A 13,343-nucleotide genomic window follows, 5' to 3' on the forward strand; every position below is an offset into this window, starting at 1 on the left:
TGCTCACATCTGATCGGACCATTGCCTGGACTGATTCCATCTGTTATCTGTCGCGCTTTTCGTGTTATCGTATTTCCCCGTCCAAGTTGAGTCCCAGCGCATATTGATCCCCCTTTTTAAAGCGCGACGGCTGCTCTCACCTCTCGTCTCCTCTGTCAGTTCGCCGCGTTCGCCGCGTTCGCCGCGCCTCGTTATCCTCACAATGCCGCCACCGCCCATGCTCTCAGCCTGTGTGCTCTCACTTACAATTGGTTGTGCATCGAATGTCGCCGCTCAGAGACTGAAGGCATACATGGAAGATGTGCCCTTCGTCTTCGACTACACGCTCTTCTACCAGCTCACCGCAATGGGCTTAATCACGACGCCGATCAACTACTACTGGCAAAAGTGGTTGGAATACATGTTCCCTGGCGAGAAGCTAGTTAAGCGGAGGCGCACTCCATCGAGCGACGACGTAGAGAAAGGCGCCTTCATGAGAGACGACGGCGAGGACAAGCGGGCGATAGACGAAGAAGTCTACGTGCGCAGCTGGGGCAACGTGGTCAAGAAGACCATCGCTGATTCAATGACGGGCGGTGCCTTGCTCAACACAACCATGTTTCTTGTATTGCTCGGGCTCATGCAGGGCAAGACCGCAGCACAGATTGGCAAAGACATCCGCGAGGAAGAGCTGACCATCATATGGAACTCGTACAAGATCTGGCCGCTTGCCAACATGGTCAGCTTCGCTTATGTGCCCGTCGAGCGCCGAATTGTCTTTCTCAGCTTCTTCGGCTTACTCTGGAGTATCTACATGACATTGGTTGCTTCGCGACTCTCAGCATAAGTTACACAATGTGCGCGAGCCCTTGCCCCACGCAGCCCGCACAGCGCTCCAGTACCGCCCCTCATCCTCTCGAATATGCCCTGCATGCGGGCTTCCCTCGAATCGAACTCTCGTCACTTTCCAACCCTGCGCCTCCGCCTGGTCTGCGTGGTCTTCCACCTCGTCGTGTCCGACCATCTCGTCCGCCTTGCTATACAGATAAACCCTTGGAGCTCCTTTGTTGAACAGACTAGGGTCGTTTAATTGACGGCGTATGACAGCCATCATATTCTCCCTCCCGCCCAACTTGCCAATCACAAACAATACGGCGAGAAAAAGATGAATAGTTGCAGAGCCCAACAGCCTCCACAACCAGGAGCGCGGCAACGATGTAGCCATCGCCTTGTGACTTCTCAGCCAGCCCCCATTCCCCGGAGCGGAGTCCACCACCTGTGCGCGCATGGGTAGTGGAGAGCTCTCACGCTTCCTCCAAGCTTTAGCAAACTCGAGCATTTGATTACCACCGCCGTTCGAGAAGCTGTGTACAAGAAATTCACCGCCCGCGTCGACATGCTCTTTAAGTACATCGATGGCTGGTGTCAAGAGCTTGGTATAGGTCGCCTCGCTGCGGAAGAAGTCCCCGAGTTCATTACGTATCAGTATTATCCGCGCTGTGGGGAAGAGCTTTCTGTATGTAATGGTGTATTTGGCGATGTGTTTTGGCGCTGCGCCCATCCAAGGGAAGAATAGTATAAGAGGCTCTCTTGGGGTGTAGGAATCTGGTGAGCTCAGATAGATATTGATGCCGATCGTGTGGAAGTCCGATAGCGGCTTCACCGCTTTGGTCGGTGTTGAGTTTGACATTTTTGTTACGGGCGATCTGGGAGGAGCGCTCTGAAAGTGCTTCGATGAGTAGGCAACCTCGGGAACGGCACAACAAAGCGCTCGAGTCTGTCGACTGGTGTCTGAGTTGCTCTCAGCAATAGCTTTGGAAGCCTACAGGCACTGCGAGAACGATCAATTGGCGGTCCGCTTGGCGTCCAACAACCGAGGTACATCACTGATTGGGTATGTCACTCCATCCGTAGCGTTACCAACGTTGGTACCTGGAAGTTATACGGACTTTGACCGATCTCGGATGGCAACTCCATTCGTGTTGCTGGGTCACATCAAGATAATGAAATGTTATATTTCTTGATTAGCGTTGCTGTGCCGTCAATGCTCCGAGTGACTAGCCACACTGCTTTTGCACTTGGCGTCCATCAAGACGTGGCGGCTGTCCAATAAGAGACGTCACACTACATGTATGGGCCACCACTGGACCGTCACGGCAAGGTGCCAGGCCTGTACTGGATGCACACCACAAATACGGAGACGGCGACTGCGACGTTTGCAAATACCTGTTCAATGGTCGCTCCGAGCACACGAGTAGCTTTGGTATGCACGAGAGTTTGGGAGATGGACACATGATCTGGGAATTGCGAAGCGCGGATATTTTGGGACGTGGGTTGGGCAGGTGGTGAATGTGGAGATGAAATACACCACGGTGCTTTGCTGTCCTCCATTGTTCCAAGATGAGCAGTGTAAGTGTCCTTTTTTTCTGCCACAATCGCAGGTATATGCAATTCAATGTGGACAGACTTTAGCTGTCCGCTCTCCAATCGAGTTCACGAAATGACTTAGGGTTCCCTGGTCCTCCTTACTCCTCCTTCTAATGCGCATTCTATTTCTTTCCATGCAGTGGTGAGCTGACTGTAGAGATCAATTCTGGTCATTCGTTGCATGTTCACGCCATCTCTTATCGCATCGTGACTCCAACTGAATGTTCTTCGGCCGCAGAATACGATGTGTAATTTCGCCTAAAGCGTTCCTAACTATTTAAAGTGACATCCTAACGAACGAACCGTCGAATCCTAGCGCTTAGGCATCCATTCTCTTGGCTTAATCGTCCGAAAGAAGGCCGCATTATCCGAGAATTTCTAGACGAAATTTTCGACTTGGAACATGAGCTATGGCGGTTTCTACGATGTTTTCGGCTGAAGGTGAGTCGGAACTTGCAAAGCCCTAAATCCTGTTACGCATGAGGCTGATATCCTTTTAAGACAACGCCAAGAGTAAGCTGACGATCAAGCAAAGACGCTACTGGAAACAGAGCTACGCTAAATACCTTTTGCGGCTAGGCCGCAGAGCGCCTTGTTTGAGATCTGCAGACACAACTTCAGAACTTGTCACAGGCGAGCATGCAATGCATCGTCCCTAAAACTACAAGGCTCATGGTCTTCTGAAATTTAGCAGGGGGAGCTTTGGGAAAGAGAATACATCTAACAGCTGATGATAATCATGTCTACAAGTTATCCATTTGCACACGAATTTTCGGAGATTGACATTGCCCTGTGGGGGCTGAAAGACACTCGAGACCGTGCGGGAGGGGAGGAGCCAATCGCAAGCCTCGCCGCTCACTATGTAAGGAAAGTCAGGCCCCCAGAGCATAGTCTGAGCCTCAGTGGCACCCATCTCACAAAAGTACATGTCTGGGGCTTCTCTCCGTTACCAAGCAACCGTCTGACCGCGCGTATCATTTCTCATTCCTGGTCGTTCCCATTCTTTCTACACGCTAGACGAAGAGCGTGACGTTTTGCACAAGTCGTCCATCATGCGGCGAACTTCGACAGTGATACACGGGCTGCTGCTAGGACTCTGGGTCGGTTCGGTTCGCGCCGACTGCTACGCGCATGATGGTATGCTCCTCTGTAGCGCCGTGTAATGAGGTGTTGCTGATTCACTGGATGTATAGGCGTCTTAGCGAAGAACTCGGCATACTACACGGAGGACTTTGAAATGGTGTCTTGTGGAAACGGAACAAACAACTGCTGCTTCCAAGGAGACAAGTGTGGCTCCAACTTGTTGTGTCATGACAGCAACGGGAACCCTACTCGGCAGTACTGCGCCGTCTCTAATTGGGATGGATGCTCAACACTCTGTGCGGGTACGTTGCCTGTCTCTTATCGGATGTACTCGTTGGGCAAGCTGACTTCGCTCGCGCAGACTTCGCGACCCACGGAGGCACACTGCTTGTTGACTGCGGGCAGAACATGTACTGCTGCGGAGCCGGCGATTCGGATGACGCATGCTGCAACGACGATAACGATCATTTTTTCGTTGACCCAGGCACGGGTGAAGTGAAACACCCATCGAAAGCCACAGGGGCGTCCGCGACCGCGTCTCCAACTTGGTGGACGGTTGACAGCAAAGCACTGCTAGCCGCCACAAGCACCTCGTCGGCATCATCAGCATCATCGGCTACATCAGCATCTATCACCGACTCTTCGAGTTCATCTAGCACCGACTCTTCAAGTTCATCTAGCACCGCACCGCCCTCGTCCACACCTACGAACACCGATCCACCCAAAGAGGAGGAATCTAAAGGGATATCTGCCGGCGCTGGCGCTGGAATAGGCATCGGAGCGGCTGCTGGCGTAGCTATTATCGCAGGACTAGCCTGGTGGTTGTTGAAGAGGCGGAAGCAGCAGAATGTATACGAGGCACCGGCAGAACAGCAGCACGCGAACGGAGCATTCCCGAATGGAGCATACGCCAATGAACCCAAACACAACGATTACTACGCACACACAGGCGCTCAGCCTGCTCAGACTGCCACAGAGCTACCGCCGCAGGAGCTAGATGGAATGATGCAGCGGTCAGAGATGCATGGGGACTCGAGTCGTGTTTGACGAGGATTGAATGGCCCGAGGTGGTCAAAGTACGAGCAAATACCCAGTTCTTGGATTTTAGGCTTCCAGGATGTTAATTTCAATGAGAATAAGCACAACTCATTCAGCAGCTGTTGCGTAGCTATGCATTGCTTAGAGTGACTATTGCACTACTCTTTGCCTCTCAACTCGCTTGTTACACTGCCAGGGTTGTGATACGGAAGGCGCATCAAGGACTGGTGGCTGTGAATGGCTACCATCCGAAACAAGTGGGGCAGGCGCTATTGCACCGTCCGCCTCTCGTTTCCCACCCTTATTCATCGCTTCGCCAACATCTACATGTCTACCTTTAGGCTTCAGGTCTCGATATGTTCCGCACAGGTGCTATTCCTCGGAGCATCTTGAGATCAGCATCGCAATACGGCGTTGCGCTCGAGCCACAATCGAGACTGCAAAGCACGTGCAATCTCACATCGGACCTCGTCTGCGATTGTTTAGATCCCATCAATGACTTGGACGTGAGTGAACGTCAAGATTATGCAACACACATGAGCCTGCTGTCCGTCAGCAAGCAGCTCTACAACGAAGCGAGAGATGTTCTTCAGAACCCCGTTTTCGCTTTCAACCACGGTGCGGACCTCGATCATGTATTGCTGACCGAGGTACCTGGACGAGTGCAAGGAGAGGACTTGACGACACTGACGCCGAAGATCTGCCCTCGAAGTTTCGAGGCTCATGTATAGAACCTGGCCCTAAGACAAATGTATCTTGCCCGCGGGCTAATGACCGCAGCCAGCCCGCAGTTTCCAGCGCTCAAAACAGTACAGCTTTGTGTTCGCGGGGAAATTCCACGGGTTGCAGGCTCACAAGATGTTCTTGGCTGACGAGCTTTGATCTGGATCTTTGCTTTCAGGTTCTTGGCTTTTGCGCAGCTGGAGAGCGTGAGTGTAGAATCTGCAAATTACTTGTTTATCACTCCAGCCGAGGACGAAGTACAAGAATCCCTGCTCCGTGCATTCGAACCAGGAGACGAAGACGACATGGAGGGCATGGCACTGTCGTGCATGCACAAGTTGAGCGAATTCGAAATGGTAGATGATACAGATGCGCAGTAATCGCAGAAGTAGAACATTGGTCCGGGAAATGAAAGTGTCGACATATTTTCATAGTAAGCAAAATACCGCCTAGTCTACGTTTTGAAAAGAAAAAGACAGTAAGCTAGCACTTCCGCCATTGTAGACCCCAGGTCGCTTGCTTAATATCGTATGTCCCAGAGTTGCCTTGCACCACAGGTCGCGCGTTGACATTCAAGATGCCTGGGTTTCCATCTGGACCCGTGCACTTCGACCACTTCAGATCAGTTGTGCTTGACTTTACTGTAACGTAGTCCTTAATATCTGGACCTGCGCAAGCAATCGTTCCCTTCAGTACGCTCTGCTTCATCGTCAGTAACCGTTTCCACGCCGCAATGTCAGAGACTACTCACGGTATCAGCCGCATGCTCACTCCAGTATGCCTGGGTGATCGTATCCAATTGGCTTCCACTCGACAACTGCACGTTTCCTTGATATGCAACTTCCTTTACAGCGACCTGCCACCCCTGCGATCCACCAGTTGACTGGATGTGCAGCTCGCAGTTCCCTGTATCATCGCCTCTGAGCTGACTGAATGTGAACGATGGCGCGTCGCCAAGCTCGCCGTAGACAGCCTTCACGGAATTGCTATCGTTTGGGCAACCTGTTCCTGAGAACTTGAGCGATGTGATTTTGGGAGCGCGTTCGGGGGCGGCAAGGATAAATGCCGGTGCGGCGGCGAGGAGTAGAGCGGCGTGCATGTGAATCGACTGTGATTCCGAGTCGTAATAAAGGTTAGTGTTTTTGGTAGCGAGGGCAACGTATAGTCAGCTTAGCTGCAAGTTCTCTGTAGCAATAACGCAGTGATGATCGCAGGGTCCACCATTCTTAAATACGCATCGCTCATGTCTACTGCCTTGCGCAGAGTCCAATGATCGACGCCTCAAATGTAGTGTTGCCACCGGATAGCACTCTGACGTCGCTATACGGTTTATTAAAGCGAAGTTGCGAAATTTGGGCGAGAGCATCTGCGAATGCCATTTAACCATATTAGCGGTGCTAGCGACCTGGTTTCGACGCCGCTTGGTACCGGCGACGTTGGATGATCGTGACTATTATTAGCGACGAAGTAATATGTGATATAGCAGTGTTGGTGCGTGCAAAGTCGAGATCGTAGCCACGCGATCTCGGGGTACTGATAGGAGCTAAGGACGCAAGAAGATTGACACGAAGCTCGTGTTCATAATCTCACCCCGACAATTCCAAATGTTTGATTGAAGTTCTAGGCGCAAGAGCATTCAAGATCCTAAGTGTTGGGCGTAGTGAGCATGCGGTTGGTGGCGGATCGGGCTGTGAATAATCTTGCCATACGTTACATGAATGATTAATTCCGGAGTGACCATAAAAGTACGATGCAAATTCGGGCGATAGAACTGTAACGAAACGATCGGAAAACGCCTGCGGCGAGATGCGTTTCAGTTCTTGAAGGTGCAAGTCTGGAGGATAGCGTCGAGATATGATTTACATTACCACAATTAGTAGGCAGTTATACTAGTAGACCTTCTTGCCTCCCGTCTTTCTTGGTGCATGTTGACATTTATGAAAATGAGTAGCACAGCACTTGGAGTGTAGTTCGTTAAAGACACCTGGGCATCCAGATTTCTAGGTGCCTCGTGACGGATCATCTCGACCAGAAGATCTCCGGGAAAAATGAATTCACAAGATGAATAAGCCCATTTCGAACACTCTTTCGATGCTGGTTATCCCTTTGCGCATTCTTGGTGTGGTGATTTGTTGTCCGGAGAGAAATGGAATCATAGATGCGCAGCTGTGGTACATACCGGTACCGGTAGGCTTGGCTTTCCCGCGGCGTTCACGCGTCATTGACCAGCCGCACCACCCAGACCAACCTACCACCTCGACATTGCGCCATGTACCGCCCAGGCTTTCGAGTCTTCGAGTCCGCTTTCAGAGCATTTAGAAGTCCTGCGCACCACCGGCCGACCAAACCGCATTCACAGTTCCGCGCATACCGAGAAGTCCGCTTCGGCGACCGGCGCCCGCAATACCGCCGCTTCCAGTTCGCATCCAACATATTCATGAGATGGGCTGCACGCCCGACGTTCTATCGCGACGTGGGCTTGATAAGTCTAGGTTCTGGAGGCTTCTACTTGTATAACCTGGAGGAAGTGCCGGTGCGCTATTCCGGTAGTTTGCCAATGCATGTTATACTGATCTTTGTATAGATCTCAGGTCGCCGCCGCTTCAACATCATCAGTCCGCAGATTGAAGCTCGAATAGGCGCCGAAACGGTTGGCCAAGTACAGCAGGAATATGAGGGACGGATACTACCGGACTGGGACCCGCGCGTGCTGAGGGTGAAAAAGGTGCTTGGGCGGTTGATACCATATGCGACGGCTGCGGGACTGCACGATGTGAACTGGGAAGTACATGTCATTGATAGTCCGGAGCAAAATGCGTTTGTTGCACCGGGGTACGCGATACTAGGGCTGAAATGCGCAGCGAATCGCTGACGGAGGTGCAGTGGGAAAGTCTTCGTCTTTACTGGCATCCTACCACTATGTCAAGACGAAAACGGCATTGCTGCAGTGCTGGGTCACGAGATCGCTCACGTCGTAGCGCACCATACAGCGTAAGTGATCCACTTAGGTGCCTCTCGCTAGCTGACCACTTTACAGGGAGAAGTTGAGCCAGGCACCATTGGTCTTCCTAGGCGTGATTGCCCTGATGACCTTCGATCTATCATTCCAACTTAGTAGTGCTGTCCTCAATTTATTTCTTTCGATGCCCGCGGGCCGAAAGCAAGAGGCTTGTGCTCCATTCCACTTACCCACTATGTTCGCCTACTAACACTTCACAGGCCGAAGCCGATCAAATCGGTCTCATGATGATGGCACAAGCCTGCTATCGACCCGAGGCTGCCATGGAGTTCTGGCACCGTATGGAGTCTACTGGAGGAGCAGGCCCTCCGGAGTTACTCTCTACTCACCCGTCACACCACAACCGGGAAGAGAAGATACGTGAATGGTTACCTAAAGCTCACGAACAGGCTGAAATGTCCGAGTGCCATGCTACGTCTGTGTACTGTAAGTCCGGAATGTCCAGAGAGTGAAATTGTCGGCTAATTAAATATTAGCGCAACAGTTTAACAACTTCTGGCGACAGGATGGTAATGGATGGTAAGAAAAGGGAAGGATGCGGACCTTTTTGTAACAATTATATGTACGATAGCCCGGTTACAGCATCTGCATGAATACCTATGGATACACGAATGAACGTATGATGATGATTCTCCAGCTCGGTCTCATACACGGCTCCGTTTCGCGTTGCTCTCAGCCATTTCATCTAACCAGAGACTCGAGCTGAATCAGTGCCGATGAGGCTACGCTACATGAATAGGATAGTACATTAGAAACAGGGAGCGATGAGAGGTCAAGAAATAAACCCTGTTAACTTCACTCTCCATTAACGACTGTTTAGTAAAAGCCATGAAGAGGCTGTAATATACACACAGTATACTGATAAAACACGTTTTTCAACTTTCGACCCTTCGTCATCCATTTCCAAAGTTGGTCTATTATGACTATCTGAGACTTCTTTCGGTGACTTCCCCTGCTGTTTGAGACCACCGGCATCACATTCCGTACTGCTCTAGTTTCACGTTGTTAATCCTATCTCTGGAACTCTTTTCGGCGGTCAGTTCCCAGCGGAGTCGTCATGGGCTCTGCGTTTACCCGTCGTGCTGCGTCCACCTTTGGCCGATACCATTGCCTCTATCTGCACTTTTACCTAAGCTTTGACAGGAGCCTTACCCGCCATTACCTTCATTATGACCTCCATCACTCCTCCGACGTCTCCATGATTGTTTATAACGCCTTCGGCACCATCACCACGGTCATCGCTTCAGCAGCAATTTCCCCTCATATATCATATCATCCCGCTTGTTCGCGATAAACATCTCCATAAATCTCTTCGGAAACACGTCCAGGACTTTATGCTTCTTGTTGACATCGTTTGAGTCGGGAATCTCTGGATTTGGATTCTCCAACTTGGGCTCTTGGTCTTTGTCAATGGCAGAGGCGCCATCAGGTCTGTCACCGTCGACTATCGTGTCGTCTTCAAAAGATGCTCCTTTGGCAGCTTAATCTTCCGCGGAAGGCTCTCCCTTGCCCGGCGTATCAGTATAGGCAGCAGTAGCAGCTTCTATTCGCCTCCCCTTCTCCTCTTGCGTCCTTTCGGGGTACACGTCCCACAACCACAAGTCTTGCGCCCCAATGTTCTAGAAGTGGAATTTTCCCTTCTGAGCTCGCCATTGAAAGCTTCAAGCTCCTCACGACTATTGAGGTGAATTGTGATAACATCATTCACGTAACGCTCTCTTGTTGGATTTATCTTCCTGTCTTGTCCATCTCATGTTGCAATGAAGACTCTTAGTTCTTCCAACCTTCGACACATCATCATGCGAAGGTCTGTTAATCGTTTCGATTCGTGAGACTATATAGCTATTAACTCTAGAGTAAGACAAAAGAGATTTGTTTAGTACATACAAGGAAGCTTGCTAGCCGTTATCGTTTCATGTCCGTATGAAGAGCATCTGTACACATGAACTGCTGACGCCATGTTGACGTGGTTCTCACAACAATCCAGGCGAAGACAGTCTCCTTGTCAGTCCGTCTTCATTTTAAGTGTTTTGAACGCAAAGAGATCAAGGAAAGTGTTATTATTTACAGAAGGAATACCTATAGTTGTGTGGCAGAAGGGTGTCAATGCTAGATAAGTACACGCATGTCTTGTACTCGAATGCTCCACTCTCTTGGTCTATTCGGTCTGGTGTCCCTCCCATTCTTGTCGATCGCTTATGAGATGTAAGGTGCAAATCGCGGACTATGTTGAGCATTATTGTACACCTCAAAATCCTCGTGAACCTCTCACCGTCGATCGAGCATATATGATAATAGCAAGTACGAGTAAGCAAAATACGGTAGGTACATTTCTAATGGGTTAAAAAGTATTGACGCTGTCTTGTGATATTTAAGAAGTACCAGGGTCAGGTAAGGTATTTTGCAACTATGGAAGCGAGAGCCAATATTGTTTGTAATCCACGTCGAACTCGTCCTTTCCTCGGCCACTTCGTCTCAATTGTCCCACTTATTCGCTTGTCAATGCTGGTTCATCCTAGTGATTTCCGGTTCTTCTTTGGCGCCGTTCTCTGAACGTCGTCCTCATTGTCGTCGTCTACAGGAGGACGTTTGCCATGACTCTTGCCATTGGCGCCACCGTCTTTGCCGGCACCGCCTCCCCCACTGGCTGTGGGTTTTCTCCTTTCTCTAGGAACTGTTTTTTCTTGCTTCTGCTTGTAGAGCGTTGTGAGTTTTTTGCGTTCACCATCGTCATCATAGTCATCTTCGTCATCGCTGCTCTCCGGGACGGGCTCATTTGGTTCGTGTGGGTGCACCCTGTAGACCTGTGAAAAACTGTCCGCAAACGCTTGAGCAATCGTGCCCTGCGATCCAATGTCTTCGAACCCGTCAAACCAGGAAGCAAACCACCACCTCGTCACCTCATTGATGAACAACGACTGTTTCGGACCGACTCCAATATCGATTCTGGCGCCCACGCTAAGGGATTCAAAGTGTTTAGGGTAGCGTCTATAAAATCGTCTATACTGTGAAAGGGCGAATCTTTTGATGGCTGGAACATTTATCCTGTCGTACGATTTGAAGACCTCGGTACTGTCGAGGTTCAGGCGAGAAACATACATCCGATAGGAAAAATATGTGCAACGCACAATGGGTCCTTCGTCAGTCAATTTAGGGAAGTCGTCATCTGGTTTTTCCCTAGGATTGGACTGTGAAGCAGAGCCACCTTTCGGCTCATGTTTATGGTTCGGTCGATCTGCGGAGTCACCTCTCGCCAACCTTCTTCTATCGTCATCTTCGAGGGCATTGATCCAGTCTTCCTTCTTGCGTTTACTTAACTCTTTCGCCCACATTTTGCGCGCCTTCAGCCAGCGCTCCAGGTAGGCCTTTGTTACCTCCTTCGCTCTATAATCTCTCCCATACCCCTTACGTTTTCTCGTCTTTTCGTCCTCTTTTATCGGCGGTCCGTGTCTCTCTTGGAATTTTTTACTCTCAGCTTCGGTGGTGAAGTGAGTTTTGATGATGTCGACCACGTAAGGTTTTCTTATCGTCTTTCCGTGTTTGTCTTTGTGATCTTGCATTGCTATGAATACTCTGAGTTCTCCCCACTTCTGAAGAGATTCGACATATTCTTGATGTATGTAGTTGTAAAAATGCGAGTTGTGCAGGATATGATTTTCCGCCCTCTTCGGGAGAACCCCCCGGCCACTCTTCGCTGTTGATCTCTCGGAGATCGTCATTTTTGTGCTTTTTGTGGATCTCTTGCAACTTTGTGTAACAAGCTGGCTCTCCGGACTTTTTATTCCAGAAGACGGTCTCTACTTTTGATGTACAGCTACTGTGGCCTCTCTTTAGGATTTGGCTCTTTCCATGCCACACGTCCCGATACTCGTCGTTGTCGAACGGACATTGTTTTCTGCCCGAAATGGTACTCGATAAGTCGCATTGGTGCCATCGAGGTCGCCACAGACCGTCCTTCTTAGCGAGTGCGTCAAAGGCGACTAGATCGTAAATCTTAGCACTGTCTAAGGCAACCTCCTCACGCGATGGGTAGAGCAAGACACCCTCGCCTACATGCGCGTCATAAGCACGGCTATCCATGTGTATCCTAGAACCGACCATTCGATAGGTGAGAAGCATCACCTTTTGATCTGGGACTGGTTTTTTGGGGGGTCGTTGGGCTCAAAGTAGAAGTTTTTGATGTGCCTGACTCTGGTGGCGTGTTTGGTGTCCTCGCGTGTCTGTACTGTAGCGGGCTTTCCGGGTCAATAATTTGCTTCAGTCGTCTTGCATGGCGCAGTGCTGATGGAAGATTGCGCGCATATATGGTTCTGAACCCTTTCTCTTCGAGCTTTTTCATGAAAACAGGCATTTGGTGGAGGAATCGATGAGCGTCCTCACTGTCGCCTTGCTCTTCTTCAGCAGCGTAAGAGTCAGATCCTTCGTCGATATAAACCTTGTTCTCAAATTTCCTGTTGTTGTGGAAGTAGATAGAGCGCAATCTCCTTTTAACTCTGTCGAAGTGCGGGCCTTGGAAGTAATCAGGCATCTCCGTAATAGCCAAAGGGGTTTGTTCCAGCTCTGGCTTGCGGACCATGTGCTTGTGTGGTCCAGTACGGAGACAATTGTCCGCCATTTCAATATTGGTTATCGACACATTATTCGGGTCATCGTAATCAATAGGAAAGAAGATGATTGTGTGAAGCTGCGTGTTCTCCGATTTGCTTGTCGACGATTTGCGTCGGCCCTCTCTTGGGTCTTCATGAATTATTGTGGACATTTTGGTCATTGGCGTGTGTAGGCTGAATCAGAGGCTGCGATCAATAACTGGACTCGAAATACGTACACTGGCCGTCAACAATATGTATTGGTAGCCCAAGGCAGTGTCGCCATGTTACACGTCTTTGTTTGATATGCCTCAAAGATTGCGAAGATACGTTTTTGATGAATGTAGTACGAATGTAGTATAGCTAAGAACGTGATCCGATGAAGAACAAAGACCAAGATAAAGAGCACAACACGATGCAGCGAGGCGTGGCGTGGCGAGGCTGAGCGTCTTTCTTTCATGCCATTGGCTTGCAATCCCACACATGTG

At 50.1% G+C, this 13,343-nt stretch overlaps 5 protein-coding genes across 5 annotated transcripts; 2 read left to right on the forward strand and 3 right to left on the reverse strand.

Moving 5' to 3' along the window:
* Window positions 1–202: 202 nt before the first annotated feature.
* N0V89_003863 (uncharacterized protein) lies at window positions 203–826 on the forward strand (the record flags this gene model as incomplete). Its single annotated transcript, XM_056212660.1, has 1 exon — window positions 203–826. The coding sequence occupies one exon, from the start codon at window positions 203–205 to the stop codon at window positions 824–826; it is 624 nt and encodes a 207-aa protein (XP_056072968.1).
* Window positions 827–5,733: 4,907 nt separating this feature from the next.
* Window positions 5,734–6,349, reverse strand: N0V89_003864 (uncharacterized protein; the record flags this gene model as incomplete). Its single annotated transcript, XM_056212661.1, has 2 exons — window positions 5,734–5,949; window positions 6,002–6,349. The coding sequence occupies 2 exons, from the start codon at window positions 6,347–6,349 to the stop codon at window positions 5,734–5,736; spliced, it is 564 nt and encodes a 187-aa protein (XP_056072969.1).
* A 1,170-nt stretch (window positions 6,350–7,519) lies between these two features.
* On the forward strand, window positions 7,520–8,721 carry OMA1 (metalloendopeptidase; the record flags this gene model as incomplete). The annotated part of the gene is made up of 5 exons (XM_056212662.1): window positions 7,520–7,783; window positions 7,835–8,082; window positions 8,134–8,241; window positions 8,288–8,324; window positions 8,470–8,721. 5 exons carry the CDS (start codon window positions 7,520–7,522, stop codon window positions 8,719–8,721), a joined length of 909 nt encoding a protein of 302 aa, XP_056072970.1.
* A 783-nt stretch (window positions 8,722–9,504) lies between these two features.
* Window positions 9,505–10,229, reverse strand: N0V89_003866 (uncharacterized protein; the record flags this gene model as incomplete). The annotated part of the gene is made up of 2 exons (XM_056212663.1): window positions 9,505–9,700; window positions 10,225–10,229. 2 exons carry the CDS (start codon window positions 10,227–10,229, stop codon window positions 9,505–9,507), a joined length of 201 nt encoding a protein of 66 aa, XP_056072971.1.
* A 550-nt stretch (window positions 10,230–10,779) lies between these two features.
* On the reverse strand, window positions 10,780–13,028 carry N0V89_003867 (uncharacterized protein; the record flags this gene model as incomplete). The annotated part of the gene is made up of 3 exons (XM_056212664.1): window positions 10,780–11,879; window positions 11,947–12,318; window positions 12,650–13,028. The coding sequence occupies 3 exons, from the start codon at window positions 13,026–13,028 to the stop codon at window positions 10,780–10,782; spliced, it is 1,851 nt and encodes a 616-aa protein (XP_056072972.1).
* Between the last annotated feature and the right edge of the window lie 315 nt (window positions 13,029–13,343).

Source organism: Didymosphaeria variabile (assembly GCF_027946475.1).
Source record: "Didymosphaeria variabile strain IMI 356815 chromosome Unknown scaffold_3, whole genome shotgun sequence".
Classification (NCBI taxonomy): domain Eukaryota; kingdom Fungi; phylum Ascomycota; class Dothideomycetes; order Pleosporales; family Didymosphaeriaceae; genus Didymosphaeria; species Didymosphaeria variabile.